General features: G+C 38.5%; 2 protein-coding genes across 2 annotated transcripts in view; one reads left to right on the forward strand and one right to left on the reverse strand.

Moving 5' to 3' along the window:
* Nucleotides 1-7,137, reverse strand: part of LOC119735939 (AT-rich interactive domain-containing protein 2-like) — a 35,051-nt gene extending 27,914 nt beyond the window's left edge. The window contains exons 1-3 of the mRNA XM_038209896.1: nucleotides 6,597-7,137; nucleotides 6,357-6,450; nucleotides 819-916 (exon numbers count right to left, since the gene is read on the reverse strand). Of these exons, the coding sequence (XP_038065824.1) occupies nucleotides 819-916; nucleotides 6,357-6,450; nucleotides 6,597-6,688 (284 nt within the window). The 5' untranslated portion in view covers nucleotides 6,689-7,137. The remainder of the gene's footprint in view (nucleotides 1-818; nucleotides 917-6,356; nucleotides 6,451-6,596) is intronic.
* Nucleotides 7,138-8,413: 1,276 nt separating this feature from the next.
* LOC119735233 (lysosomal acid lipase/cholesteryl ester hydrolase-like) overlaps nucleotides 8,414-14,454 on the forward strand; it is a 153,329-nt gene continuing 147,288 nt past the window's right edge. The window contains exons 1-2 of the mRNA XM_038208939.1: nucleotides 8,414-8,989; nucleotides 13,669-14,033. Coding sequence (XP_038064867.1) covers nucleotides 8,858-8,989; nucleotides 13,669-14,033 — 497 coding nt within the window. The 5' untranslated portion in view covers nucleotides 8,414-8,857. The remainder of the gene's footprint in view (nucleotides 8,990-13,668; nucleotides 14,034-14,454) is intronic.

The raw sequence follows: 14,454 nt of genomic DNA on the forward strand, positions 1-14,454 counted from the left end.
CGCAAACGCATTCCAGGGGAGAGATTTCCCAAAGAATTTTTCCACTTTTGATAATAAAAATACGTATAGGAGATGTAATAAAACAAATTGTATTTCAGGGAAGAAATGCAAAATTGCTTCCCGTCGGGACTCGGGAGGTAATAAAATCATGCACCAGTAATTTTGCACAGCTTCTCCTCTAAACCATGTTGTAATTGTATGATACATGGTTCGACCTACATGATCCCATTCATTGCCACTGTTTCTGTACAAAAACAACGTGCATGTGTGCACATGTACATGTATAGTACATGAATTTTATGCAAGTGGTCATGTACATGTACGATGGTATGTACTACAAAGTTTTTAAAATGAACAATGTACATAGTAAAGTACATAGCATGCACATCAACAATTCTAGCAACAATCAAATACATACACACATACATGCATACATGTTTGTATACACTTTTGTATACAAAATGAGAAGGCATACACTTATCATTGACAATGTACGGTACATACATTTGTTCATGTATACATTGTACTATGCAGATGTGAAAATGCATAATTAATATTAGTATTTTGTTGGTACATCATTTATTTTGAAAACAGGGCATGTTGTATTGTACACTGTACATGTATGTACATATTATGTACCCGGTAGATTATTTAAGCAGCGTTAAATTGAGGAAAATATTGCTTCAGTTATAGCACTGTACGCATACAATGTATCACAAAAGAATAACAACATGATTCGTCATTTGATATTATTCCAACCAGGCACTCAAGCCATCTTGCATCAAATGCAAAGGTGAAGCCAATAATATGAGACTTACTTGACATAGAATTGGCGCAGGGCAAAGGCAGCATGGCCACAGGTGGCAGCGATCCCAAAGTACTCCTGAAGGCTCTCCCATTTTCCTTGATCAGTGACCTGGATTGGACAAAGACGAGTTTGAAGATGGATTAACACGAGGCAACTGTATGACATCTACATGTATCATTCAGATACAAAAGAAGAGGTTTGAGAAGTTACCAAGCTACACATTTATGTACATGTATGCTGCACATGTATGGGCTAGGACAATACAGATTAATGAGTGTACATTGTACATGTACAGGAGTACCTTGTGCGCATGTAGAGACTAATGAAGCTTAGTGATTAATGTAAAATCCAAGTTAACATCAATGAAATCTGTTTGATGTCACTCCAATGATTGATTTGTCAATGGTGTAATGTGTGTATGTGAGAGTCTCCTGACAACGGGGCAAACCATGATTAAAAGCCGAGTTTCCACAGTTCTTTTCAGAACCTCACAAACTCACAAAAGAGATTTGTCACATTGCGCTACCGTAAATCCTTATCTTATGTGAGATACAACTAGACAATCGTAAGTTCTACATCCATGGTTTGTCCATGTTCTATTTTCTTAACTAAATGAAGTACCGGTATTTGATAAAATGTAAAATGTAAGAAATAAAGGATGTGAAAGACTTATGTATTTTTTTTCCTTTTCTGAAATGCTGTCCTCACACATTTGCAGCTTTCTTTGTGGGTAAGATTGCCTTTCAAAATAAAGTGCTTGAGTAAATTGCGTATACATGTATCAAGAGAGAATGTGTCTGCCATGTTTGCTTTATGGTAGGGGCAAATAGGACAAATTGTTGGCCTGGAAAAGCTCTGTACAATGTTAATCTATTTACAAGAGCAATGCAGACTATTGTTGAACATTTATTACCTCTGCAAACCTACAATGTAGGATAACTGCACATTCCTTTTCTCTCTGATCCCGAAATGTCAACATGTAACCTTTTCGATGTCTTCAGTAAATTTATTCTGACCTGTTTTCTCGTTTATTGGGTTGAGTTGAAGTTGCAAAAAAAATCCCTACATGAAGTGCTAAGTTAGTATACAGGATCATGTTTCATGACCATATTTGGTTAACATGGTATTTTGGATACAAATTTGTAAAGCAGTTGTGTATTTTAATATTACGCTGTTCAAGAAACAAAAATGAAGGGTGAGTGATTTCGGCGATTAAAGGACAAGTTTTTGATTCATTGGTGCTGTTAAAAAAGGATTACATAAATGCAACAAAAAACTGACATTGATGCATGTGTGCTTGTGCATTTTTCAACCGGGGTTGCCGAAATCACTCACTTTTTAGGTTGATGGAAACACTAAACAGTTATTGAACATACCAAAGTGGGGAGAGACATTTGTTAAACATCCTTTTTTAAAGTTAAAGGACAATATACATGTACAGGAACATAAATGTGCTTTTTCTGTAATTTTCAGACATGAATGGATTTGGGGGGTTAGTATTATATAGCAAATATTGTTATACTGACTTGTTTTGAAGTTTTGAATTCGAAGATGCTGGAAAAACCACACACACCAAAAAAACCCAAACAATCAACTTCTTGTAGTCTGGTTCCCTGAACCCACTTCAGATGAAACAGTGTAATTTATACACATCGTGGAATTGTAAGGGCAGGGAACCAATCTAGCTAGTTTGTACCCGTTCATAGGCTTGCAATCGATTGCAAACAAAATGCGGTCTAACTAAATATGGTGCATTTTGGGCAGTGTCTGAAATAAGCCAGTTTTTTTCAAACGCTGGTCGGCCGACCAGCGTTGGAAATTGATACAAAAATACTACTTTTCTTGCAATTACATGTATATCACACAAGGTGCCATGACTTTACAGGATGCATTGTCATTCACTAACAGTCTAGTAAGGTATTTCATAATAATTTGGTAGTTTTGTTTTTTGATGTTTGCAAATGTTGTTTATTCCCTTTAACCAATGTCTATGGACCCAGTCTTTGATTATTTATTGCCAAATGTTGTACATTCAATTCGAACAGTGCATCAACCTACCGCAGTACATACACGTACGAATGTATGCTGTGAAGCCGTATAGATACATGTAGTCCTTGTATAAACTACACTGATTTTACTGTACAAACTCCAGCCAGTGGTACATGTACACATGTACCGGTACATGCTAGTATGGAGCAAGGAAACGATGCTAGACAACAAATAACCACAGAACACATATTGTACACGTTATGTACATGTACGTGTGAGCTTTCCTTGCTCCATGGTGTGAGTAATTAATACACTGACAAGACTTGCAGTTTTCTCCGCAAGGTGTTTATGCCGTGGATCTTAAGTTTTTAGTGACCTGTTACATGCGAAGTCCATCACCCACTTCTCAGTTAACCGCACAAAATAAAAGACTGCATGACGTGGATGGATTCTTCAATCATTTACACGTAAAGTGTATTGAACAAAAACTTGTGTTTGCAATAATTATGTATCCATGCTTTGTACCAAGTATGAACTGGGTTTAACGGTAATCTCCATTCATTAATGCAACTGTTAACACATCTTCAAGTTCATGTACCTGATTATCATCGGTACAAAGGTGTGATCACAAATTTGATGTCTTAAAAGACTGCCCTCTATGTGTTCCATGCACAAGCATCCTCTCAACGAGAAGAAAGGGAGAGTTGAGGGAGACCACTTGGAGAGACATTCGAATGTTTGTGTAGATTCAGAATAAAACTAGAGTTCATACTTCACGCTCAGTACAGTGTTTCCCCTGCCCATTCAAACGTGAGGCTGCCCACCTCGCTACTTTCAGTGACCACCTCGGTCAATTTTTGCCAATATCACCACCTCGCTGTGAAGATTGGCAATAAAGGAATACTAGTAATCAAAAACTTTTTATTTTGTGTAATTTATGAGTGTTTTCCTTGACTTCTATGCATCAAGAACTCACAATTTCAATGTGTAGACAGAATCATCGTGTATTTTTGTGAGCGCTACATTCTTTTCAGTTGGCCAGACTGCTTAAATTTTGTTTCAATCATCAATTTGAAGTTTTACCACCTCGCTCAGTTCATTGCCAGGGGAAACACTGGCTCAGTATATGCGCGCGAACCAGTACGTGTACGCGGTGGGTGTGCCATAAACTGCCATCCACTGGGCTCTCGAAAGTGGTAAAAAAAACCCAAAAAAATCCAGTAAAATATGCCATGTTGCAATCCCAACTTTTGTCTGCTATGCTGCTATGCCAAAAACTGTTCATGGTATGATACACATCTGTTTGTATGAGATGTTTTGTAATCTTGTAAAGTCAAGCTCCAGCCTTCAAAGGTTTAATACTTCATTATCTTTATCAGTTCAATGATTACATTTTACAATTTGTTTAAAAATTACATTCATACCAATGTTAAGAAATTGACAGCATCGAAAAATGTGTAACGTATGCCATAATAGGCCCTGATGCTATGAGACTAAGTTATATTGTGTCTTGGATACTATAATTTCATTGGTCTAAAATGGCCACGTGTCCAGTCTATATAAGAATTTACGTCATACATACACTGCGTTGCATACAGTACCTCATAAAGGCCAGTTAATACTTCACGCCAAAAGCGAAGCAACTTTCATGACATCAACACTTAGAGGTTCATTGTGACGCTCCCCGTTACCCTAACGACATTCGCATGAAGTATAAACTGGCCTGTATACCGCATTGCATGGAAATTATCTCATACAACCGTGTTGCATAATAGTTAAGTGTGTAGGGCCCGCGCACCTCGCAACAGAGAACTGCAAGCTTTCAATCTTAAGTCTGGCAGTGTAGTGATTTAATTTGTATTTCTTGAATAGTAAGTTAAAAACCTAATCTTTTTGACTTGTTGGCACGATACAACAAAACAATTCTTGACTGTGATGTTGCGTTTTTAACCCGCTTGGAGCACATCACCCTTGGCTTCGCCTCCTCCTCGTTTGTCACAATCTACATTTTGTAATTTCCTAGAATGTACACCCGTGCATCTCAGGATATTATGGCAATGTCCCTACGGACATACTGTAATTTCACTTGTCTACACAAAATTATCAATTCTGAATAATAGTAAAAATGAACATCTCATTTACATCACATTACTGCACATGCCACAACAGGTGCTTCACCCACATACACAAGGTTTTCATTGAAAGATGAAGAAAGTCATGTCACGTTTTGAAAGTGAAGCAAGTAATCACAATTACCAAGTATACAATTTTTAATTAATGGATTTACTACCCATTCTTCACTGACCATCAATTAAACTTTGCAGTGGGTATAATGGAAAGAATGTAGTATCCAGACGCCACTTCAGCAGTTGTGTACAAGGTCTACATGTATGGAGTGTCAAGATTTTTTTTTAAGTATTTCTAATCCTAACAATTTGTTAGGAAATACTTTTAAAAAAATTCTTGACTCTCCAATTTTGTTACAAAATTGGAAATGTTTCTCAGTCCCAGATTCATGTCTTTTCAACACTTGTGCAATGACTGACATTTCGAGATGATTGATAAAAGTGGCCTCAGGAGGTTGCAACATTCTTTCCGTTATAATTTTTTTGGATAGGGGCCTAGTTTTTAATCTTACATGTAAATTATAAATCATAGATTTTATTCACCACTCTGCTGTCTTCCGATGACAACAGGAACGTTTTAAAAAAACCTGCCCCCTTTTTCGTGAAACAGCCCTACAGTACAGGTTTGTTGCAAATGCAAGGTTGGTCTCGAGAAATTTGAAAAAAAAAAAAAAATTAATGAAAGGAAAGTAGGTCACTACTCTAGGCCTAAATTGCTAATAAAATACTCAGTCCAAAGCCATGAAAGCTGAATCAAAATCTTACTTCAGCAGTATTCAAAACAACGTAAAGTTCGATTTTACTCTTCAAATTACTGGGGAAATACATTTAAGGAATCATTGTTTTCCTTTGTACATACAACTTGATACCGAACAGACATGACAGACAAAGCATTGCTCCATTTCAAAACCCCTCCCTGTTTCTAGACACACAGCACACACCACACAGCACTGCTTAAAATTTAACCCCATCAGTCCCTTCCCACTACACCCATTCCATCCCTATTTGACAACAGAGAACACACACACACAATTGTACACAAACATTGTCAATAATACATCAAGGAATTCCCCTCTGTTTTCATGTTTTTACAAGACAAAAACCACCAACGTGAATGAATAGACCAACGCACGCCCGACACGCCGCACACAGATAAACATGTCATGTAGAATTTGCGCCATGGTTTTCCACCTTTTATTCGAAATGAAACACAACCCGAAACGATTTCACATTCATCAAACAGTCCCCAAAAGACACCTCAAACAACATCTTTATTCCCTTCACCGCGGTCGAACATCCATGTGGCAATCTCCGCGCACATCTATAGAATACCCCAGTCACAGAAAGAACCCCCATTTGGAGCCAACTTGGACGTAAAATGCTAAACCCGGGGAAGGCAAGGTGCGGGAATTCCGAGTGCAAAATAATCTTACCTTCGTCAAACCACCCCAAGCCACGACTTTGCTGTACAACAGATATAAATCCAATTCTTTGCCAGCAATTGTCGGCAAACGAAAGAACGGTGTCCTAAACAGACAAAAGAGAAAGAAAACAACACACATTGAAGAAGAGTGAACTTGTGGAGAACAATGGCATTGAAAAAAAGTTAGTCCCGAAATAAAGAATTGAAATGGAGACCGAAGTCGGGAGGATAGAGTTCTTTTCGGATTTACCCTTTCGATGCGTGAAACTGACGAAGCTGGTTGACGAATGCTGTACGCTCTTGCTCGTAACTGAACGGATCTTTATCCAGGAATTTCGCCATAATGTTGCCCCATGTACTCTCCAACTTCAGCACCTTTTCGAGAATGAGTTCTGTTAGGTCATCTGTTAATGAATTTCCTGTATGCCAAGTGGCGCATCAGTTTAAATTTCCAACACCAATCTTGGCCACAGGAGCTCCGTTCATGACAAAAAAATCAACTTCTCATATGCACGCTGTATGTTACTCCTTGTTGTTAAACCGCTAGCAAAGGCTATTTTCAACTCGCAATTTTTCCCCCTTTTCCGCCGATTTCCTCAAAATTTTGCCGCGGGGATCAAAGGACAGTCCCTCCGCTCACCGACGGGCCGGTCAATTTCAAATTCAGAAGACGCTTGGTGATGGAAAATAGCCCACGTAGTAGAGTTCAACTGTGTGAAGGAAAAGCGGTCCGAGAAATCCGTAACAAAAAGGACATAAATGAACATGCCGAAAATAGCAATGGCGCTATGAGGGGGTGCTGCAATTGAGAATGCGCCGAGCCACTCCAGCAAATATGGCGGCGCCCTGGATATGCAAATTAGATATGGAGCGCCAAATTACAAAACTATTTTTGTATGATGTTTGTTTCAGTGTTTTGAACGTACGTGTATTTGGGTAATGGTTCAAAGTACTGCATACACAATCCCCAGTGATACTTGATTGAATCTGCACAAAATAATTGGGAAAATACTTGAAACAAGAATAAATCTTGAAACAAGAGGAACAATTAAGTAACAGACGTATTATAAAGAAAAGATAATCATTCAATCGGGCAGATGAATACTGTAATGGGGAAAATGGTCTAATAAAAATTGGCACAAATATTAAAAAGAAAATTGAAACATAATTAAAAGCGTTCTTTGCCTTTCAAGAACGAATTCGATCAAATCACAGAGTTCAAGAGAAAAGAATACAAGAAATAAAGAACTTTATCCATAAATTGTATATTCTGTCTTTTGTGCCACATCTCAATAATTATGAATCGATATTGGAACGAATCATATAAAATGACAGACATTATCGAAATTTAACTCCAATCGACTGACCATTTATTTAAAGAAAGACAGAAAAAGATCTGAACATTGGATATTCAAATACATGTTGTGTTGATCCTCCGGTTGGCCCCTTTTTCTCTAAAGGTGAGTTAATCGGCGATTTTTTATCAGCCCCACACCAGGAAAATATCTCCCTGTCGCCAACAAATTTTGGGAAATACCCATTCAAAACCGAAGCAGCACATTATGGCGCAATTCAAATAATTAAGCTCGAGTCGTGGATATCCCCGTCACCATGAACGAATAACATCTTTACTTTCAAAAGGCCATGCGTTGAGGGTGGAGTTAGCTCCATGGTTCGACAGTCATTCGTAAATCTTTTGTGCATTAATTGTCCGGGTAGTTTAATAAAATCACCCCGATTAAGAAACCTGGAACGTTCTTGCTTCCAGGTCTACATGTACATAATGACTTTCAAATCTTTTATTTCTGATTGAAGAAAATGGGACTTAATTTCTGGGGAGTGCTCATTTTCGCAATTCCAAATTTCCTCATTATACATTAAAATTATTGAAATGAAACAAACGTAAACTGCACACAATGTTCGTTGATAGGACATGTGTGTGCGAGGCACTCATGCATAACCACTTCTTATGCAAATTTTACGCACGTGCTTTCCACCGGTAGTAAACAAACCACGATGAATCGCCATGTGGCCATGTGTGCGCCCACCACGTACGAATACACATACATGTACAAGTTCGTGAATGATGCTGTGGACCTTGTGATTTTTGTATGGGGGAGATCTTCCCACTACATGCTGTGTGATTCGAAGTTGGCGCTTTGAATAGAAGGGGGGTTTCCACGTGTGTTGGGCACTTGCACTACACGATCACCGTAATAATAAATCCAGCTGAGCTAGCTAGCTGTCATCGTCGCAGTTCATCAGTAGTCGTCACGTGTGGTACACTTGTGCGCGCTCTAGGTTTGATCGCAAATTCGATCGCAAGATCAAGACCGGCCGACTCAAGTTAATTCCATCACGGGCTGTCCGTGATTCCATCCGGCTACTGCCTTCTCACGCTCCAGAGAGGACTTGGCGAGGATATAGGCCCTACTCTCTTCCCACCGCCTGTGTTGATACTCAGCTTGCTGATCGATCGAGTTTCAGAAAGAGTCCTGTTGTCCCACCAAGATGGCTCGATTTTCGGTTCTCTGCAGTGTCCTCGTATTTTTGGCTCTGTTCAGCCGCGGAGATGCGTGGTTGGAATGGTTATGGAGCTGGAACTCCAGCGAGGCACCCGATCCGGACGTCATGAGAAACGCGGTAAGCTTCAGTGATACCAGCTTCAGTGATCATCAACTTGTTTATTTGATTGAAATCTTTCACTTCTTAACTTTTCTGTATAGTTAGTACAGTATTAACATGATTAACATGATTAATATTGATCATGATCATGGTGAATATTTGTCAACATAGTTAATAGGCCCTACGGTTCCCTGTCATGCTTGAAGTGTCATAGTTCCATGTCATAGTGTTACGATGTTTGAACATGTTGCGTTACAATAACTTTGGATAACATGGTGCATGATGAAATTTAAAGAAAGGTTATCAGAAAAATCATAGATAGGAGTATTATGTATGAACTTAAGCACCGTCGGTGTGGTTGCAACAAAAGGGTTGTTTTCTCAGCGCGCCGTTGACATCTCACCCGTGTTCAATCATGTCAATCAGTCGCCATGGTCATTGATCATGTTGATTTTAAAACAAACTGACAAAAACTTCAAATCTTCAACAAATTGGTCAAGTTGGTCAAATCTGCGATGAGATCTCGTGGCATAACATGCATAAGCTCACCAAATAGGCATCCCAGGCATGCCAGGCCCATTCATCATGTTCATGTGATTGTGCCTTATGTGTTTCCCCTTCAAAATCTATCTTGAGGGACTCACATCCTTTTTTTGGTAATCCTTACTTTTAGGACACCTCTATTTTTTACGAGTTCTGTTCAAAACTGACTTTTGCAGATGACTGTCCAGTACCAATGTGACTTTTGCAGGCTAAAGCAGTCCTTTTTCTTCATATAAACTCATGTTAGTTGTAATTTTGAAAGCACTTTCAAAGAAAATGTGACTTTCCTACCTTTTTTCGCAGTCAGACGTGCATGTTGTAGTTCTCACACGTGTGAAAGCCCTACATAATGAAAGCCCGATGCTGATTGGCTGCTAAAATAAATAAATAAGATGTTTATTTTTTATCAGCCAATCAGCATCGAGCTTTCATCGCATTGAGCTTTCAGGTTTGCCATCTTGGTTTTTGAGTCTGTTTTCTGGTTGTCATCTTCGTCTTTTACCCCTGAATTTCCCTCATAAATCAAAGCCCTGCCCTCTTTCCACATCCTGCTGATATTCAAGAAGGTGTCATTGCCAATTGTTCAGATGTGCCAAGAAATATCAGAATGTCAATTTTGAGTGTCATTTAGTCAACTGTTTTGGTGAGTCTTTCCCTTCCTATATAGGAATGGGGTCCTAAAAGTAAGGATTACCCTTTTTTTGATAGACCATGACTTTTAACATGACTAATCTTTATCCTTTTTGGAAATCTCAGGCATGCAACTTAGAACATTAGAAGTAACAAAAAAGTGGAAACTCCAAACCTTACAAGACTCTGTATACTGTTTTTCAATTTAATTCAAGTGTGAAGTGAAAAATGAGTGAATCAGCTGATCTGAGGAAAAGTTGCATGACTGAAATTTAATTTCGAAATGTTTATGCAAATCAAAAAGTACCCTTCCATACTTCTGCTGAGTAGATTTCCAATATTGTTGCTGAACATGGAACTTGGAAGTGGAGCTCAACTGTTATAACTTTTGGCGTCATTTTGTTTTTCCCCTTTTTAGAGTGTGATCAGGGTTCAAGGCATAACGGTTTAGAAGAAAGGATTGATAGATTAAGGGAAATGTTGTATTTTCAATTCTTTGGATTCATTTTGTTCCCTGCCTTTTGGATGGAGGGCGGGAGGCCAGAATTACATGAAAGACTGTGGAACAATATAGTTGTGAAATTGCTTGCTAGCCCCCTGTTGGGTCCTAGTTGTAAACATTGGGAATTAATCTGTTGGAATTCACTTAACAAGCCTCTTGATAGACACCTGTTAAAGGAATTCAGCTGGTTCTATCTTGCTTAAATTTTACCCCCTCCTGAGTAGCCTTAAGGGTCACAAGTGAAGGTCCACTTTACCAAGGATTGGGCGGTACCATGATGTGTGAAGTTAAAACTTTCTTGGATTATACCACTGAGAGCAAGAAACAGTTGTTCTATGTGGCAGATGCAGGACATTATTGCGTTTTAACAAAATAACCCTCTAAAATAGGTTGTACAATAATAACATTCAATGTAGTTGAACTAGAATATTTTTTATACCTAAACTTAAAAACCAAAAACAAACCTCTTTTGCCAAACCACCAAAGTCATTGGTAAGACCAAAAGGTCCACACAGCTAGTGTTTTGCATGAAATAAGGAGAACCATTTCATGAACTGTTTTTATTTGTGGATATCATCTTTGCATATGTCTCAACTTTCACGCTTAAGTTGGCTAGCTGTTTTGATGCTTCAGTACCCAAGAATATTTGGTATGAAGAACATCTGCTAGTTTAGTCCTAAGTACAACCGTAGGATCGGATTCCTTAAATAGCCAATCAAAACACTAATTTGGCATTCTTGCAATTCCTTTCTTGTAGTTTCATATGCAATTAATTACTCTGCAGAGGGAGTGTATTTACCTACTTTATTTCAAGGCCAAACCTGTTAGTGTGAGGATCAGTTACATTTAAATATATTTTTTCAAGTTAAGATGTACCCGCTACGCAAGTCTTGGAAACATGTATCAAATTGTTCATTTGTCCCAAAGAGCAATTTGCCTGACCAAGTAATCTGTGTAAATTTGATTTTAATTCAAAGTAAATCAAAGTATTTATCTGTTTTTAAACATAGCATGCAGTCAACATTAACAAGAACAAGTGCTTTTCTTTTTTTCCATGATTTTTATCATTTTTTATTTTGTGACTGAAATGGTGGAATAATTATTGCAATGCTCCCCATGCCTACATTCACCTATGTGTAATTTGCAAATGGCAATAAAAATGTATCAAACAAAAACACAGAAAATGTGCTTTTATCTAAATGTTTCACTAAGAAAGTGTTTTCCAACAAATTCAACAAAGTTGACAGTTAAAAAAAATACACTGAAACAAAAGACACGCACAGGAGTTGGTAAAGAGACACAATAAGTTCTTTTTCCTCTGTTTCTATTTCTTTAAGGAGATTTTTTTGTCAGCCACCTTTAATAAATAAAAGAAGCAGAGCAGGTGCAAAGATGGGAACTCCCCTTGAGAGTTCTCAGTAAGAATAACAAACTTTGGAGACCCACAGTGGGCCAATTGCCCTGAAGTTAGGGTGGGCATCAACATGCAGGGACCTTGCCCCCAATCTGTAAAATGCAAGTTAAAGGGAATATTCATCATTTGCTTTTGCTGTAATTTTCAAAAATGGATGGATTTGGGGGGTTGGTAACTTACTTTTTTGACGTTTTGGGTTCGTAGATGCTTTAAAGACCAAGAAAAACAATCGTTTTCCTGTAGTCTGGTTCCCTGACTCCATTTAAGATGAAACAGCAATTTTATAGACGTTGGGAAATTGTAAGGCCAGGGAACCAGTATCTAGCTGGCTTGTACCTGTCATAGGTGTGTAATCGATTGCAAACAAATGCGGACTAAATATGGTCAATTGGGGCCAGTATTTGAAAAAAAGCCAGTGTTTTTCCAACGCTGGTCGGCCGACCAGCGTTGGAAATTGATACGAAAGTACCCCTTTTCTTGAAAATGACAGTATACTAGGTGCCATGATTTTACAGGATGCTTTAGACTGTCATTCACCAACAGTCCAGCCAGGTATTTCAAATTAATTTGGTAGTTTTATTTTTTGATGTTTGCAAAAATTGCAAATGTTGTATTTTCCCTTTAAAGAGAAGATACAACATTTTGAAACATCAAAAAACAAAATGATCAAATTATCACAAAACATCTTACTGAATTGTTACGGAATGACACTCTAAAGCATTCTGAAAAAATTGTTGCTCCTGGTGTGCTGACATTTGTAAGAATTTTAACTTGAATTTTTCCAATGCTGGTCGGCCGACCAGTGTTGGAGAAAACTTTTTTTCTTCAAAAAAGTGCTCCTAATTTTTCATATTAAGTTATTCCACATTTTCATTGCAATTGATTACACACCTGTGAAGGGGTACAATCCTGCTAGACTGATCCTCTACCTTACAATTCCCCGACATCTATAAATTGCTCAGTTTCATCTTATGTGGGTTCAGGGAACCAGACTACAAGAACATGGTTGGTTTTCTTGGACTTTACAGCATCTCCGAACCCAAAACGTGAAACAAGTCAGTTTACTTTAACAATATTTGCTACAATATTCTAATCCTCCAAATCCATTTGTTTCTGAAAATTGCAGCAAAAGCAAATGTTGTACATTCCCTTTAAAAGTCAATGGATTTCACCAAGGACAGAGGGAAAAGTGTTGTGTTTATCATGTTTATATCAGAAGTGCCCTTTGGTACCATTCTTAAAGAACAAGGACAAGTCAGATCTTGCCAGCCCAAAAGTACAGTGCCTTAGCCTTAGCTGATACAAATCGTCAAAACATAAGGTAAAGATATTTAACAATCTTCACTTGCTTGTAAGTTCAAGGTATTTTGATTACAAATTCAGACCTCCATGGTGCAAATCATCATCCTCAATATTAAACACCGTGATTGTAAAGGATTTGTATTTAAAACGGTCCTTATTTGGTTCACCATTTCAGTGAAACACAAAGTGAAAGTGCTGGGCCTGCCTTGCCAATAAAGTTTAGTATTTTCTTTTGTGTAATTTTTTTTCATACCAGTTATATCAAACCAAGGTTTTGATGTGGTTTTTGTGATTCATCTTCAACAGAGTGAGCTGATCACAAGTAAAGGTTATCCGTGTGAAAGGCACTTCGTGACCACCGCCGATGGCTTCATTCTGGGCCTGCAGCGCATCCCGCACGGCCGCAACGAAACTGGTGTCCACTCGTCAACCGCCCAGGCAATCAACGCCACTGAGCCATCAACCAACACCACCAAGCGCCCTGTGGTCTTCCTGCAGCATGGCCTGCTCTGCTCCTCCACCAATTGGTTGACCAACCTGGCCAATCAGAGCTTTGCGTACATCCTGGCCGATGCGGGATTCGACGTGTGGCTGGGCAACGTCAGGGGCAATGTCTACTCTATGGGGAACACCCACCTGAGTTCTGACTCGAATGAGTTCTGGGATTGGAGGTTTGTCAGAAAAGGGCCAACTGCCTTGCTTATTACTTCCTGTACCACCTGAAACCACCTGAGCTCTCTGTGGTTTTATGAATTCTTTACAGAATAAATACAATGTATAATGTAAAACAACATAATGTGCTTATGGGTTAAAGGTATAGTCCATCATTTGTAATTGTGCATTTTGTTCGTTTGAAACAACAACAGTTCTCAAGATCTAAAGAAGGGTGCTGAACAACTAACCTGATGAAGTTTCAGCTCAGCTTTAGCTGTATATTTCGAGAAAAACAACATTCTAGGATCTCGATTCAAATCAAAAGTTGCTGAATCATGTTTTGAATTGGGCCTGAATTCAGCCTCGTCCGATACACGTTCTCACTGAGCCCATTGCAGCTACGCGATGTCGCGCACTGATCCTACGAATTATAACAAC

The sequence above is a fragment of the Patiria miniata genome, unplaced genomic scaffold (genome assembly GCF_015706575.1).
Source record: "Patiria miniata isolate m_02_andy unplaced genomic scaffold, ASM1570657v1 HiC_scaffold_29, whole genome shotgun sequence".
NCBI lineage: Eukaryota > Metazoa > Echinodermata > Asteroidea > Valvatida > Asterinidae > Patiria > Patiria miniata.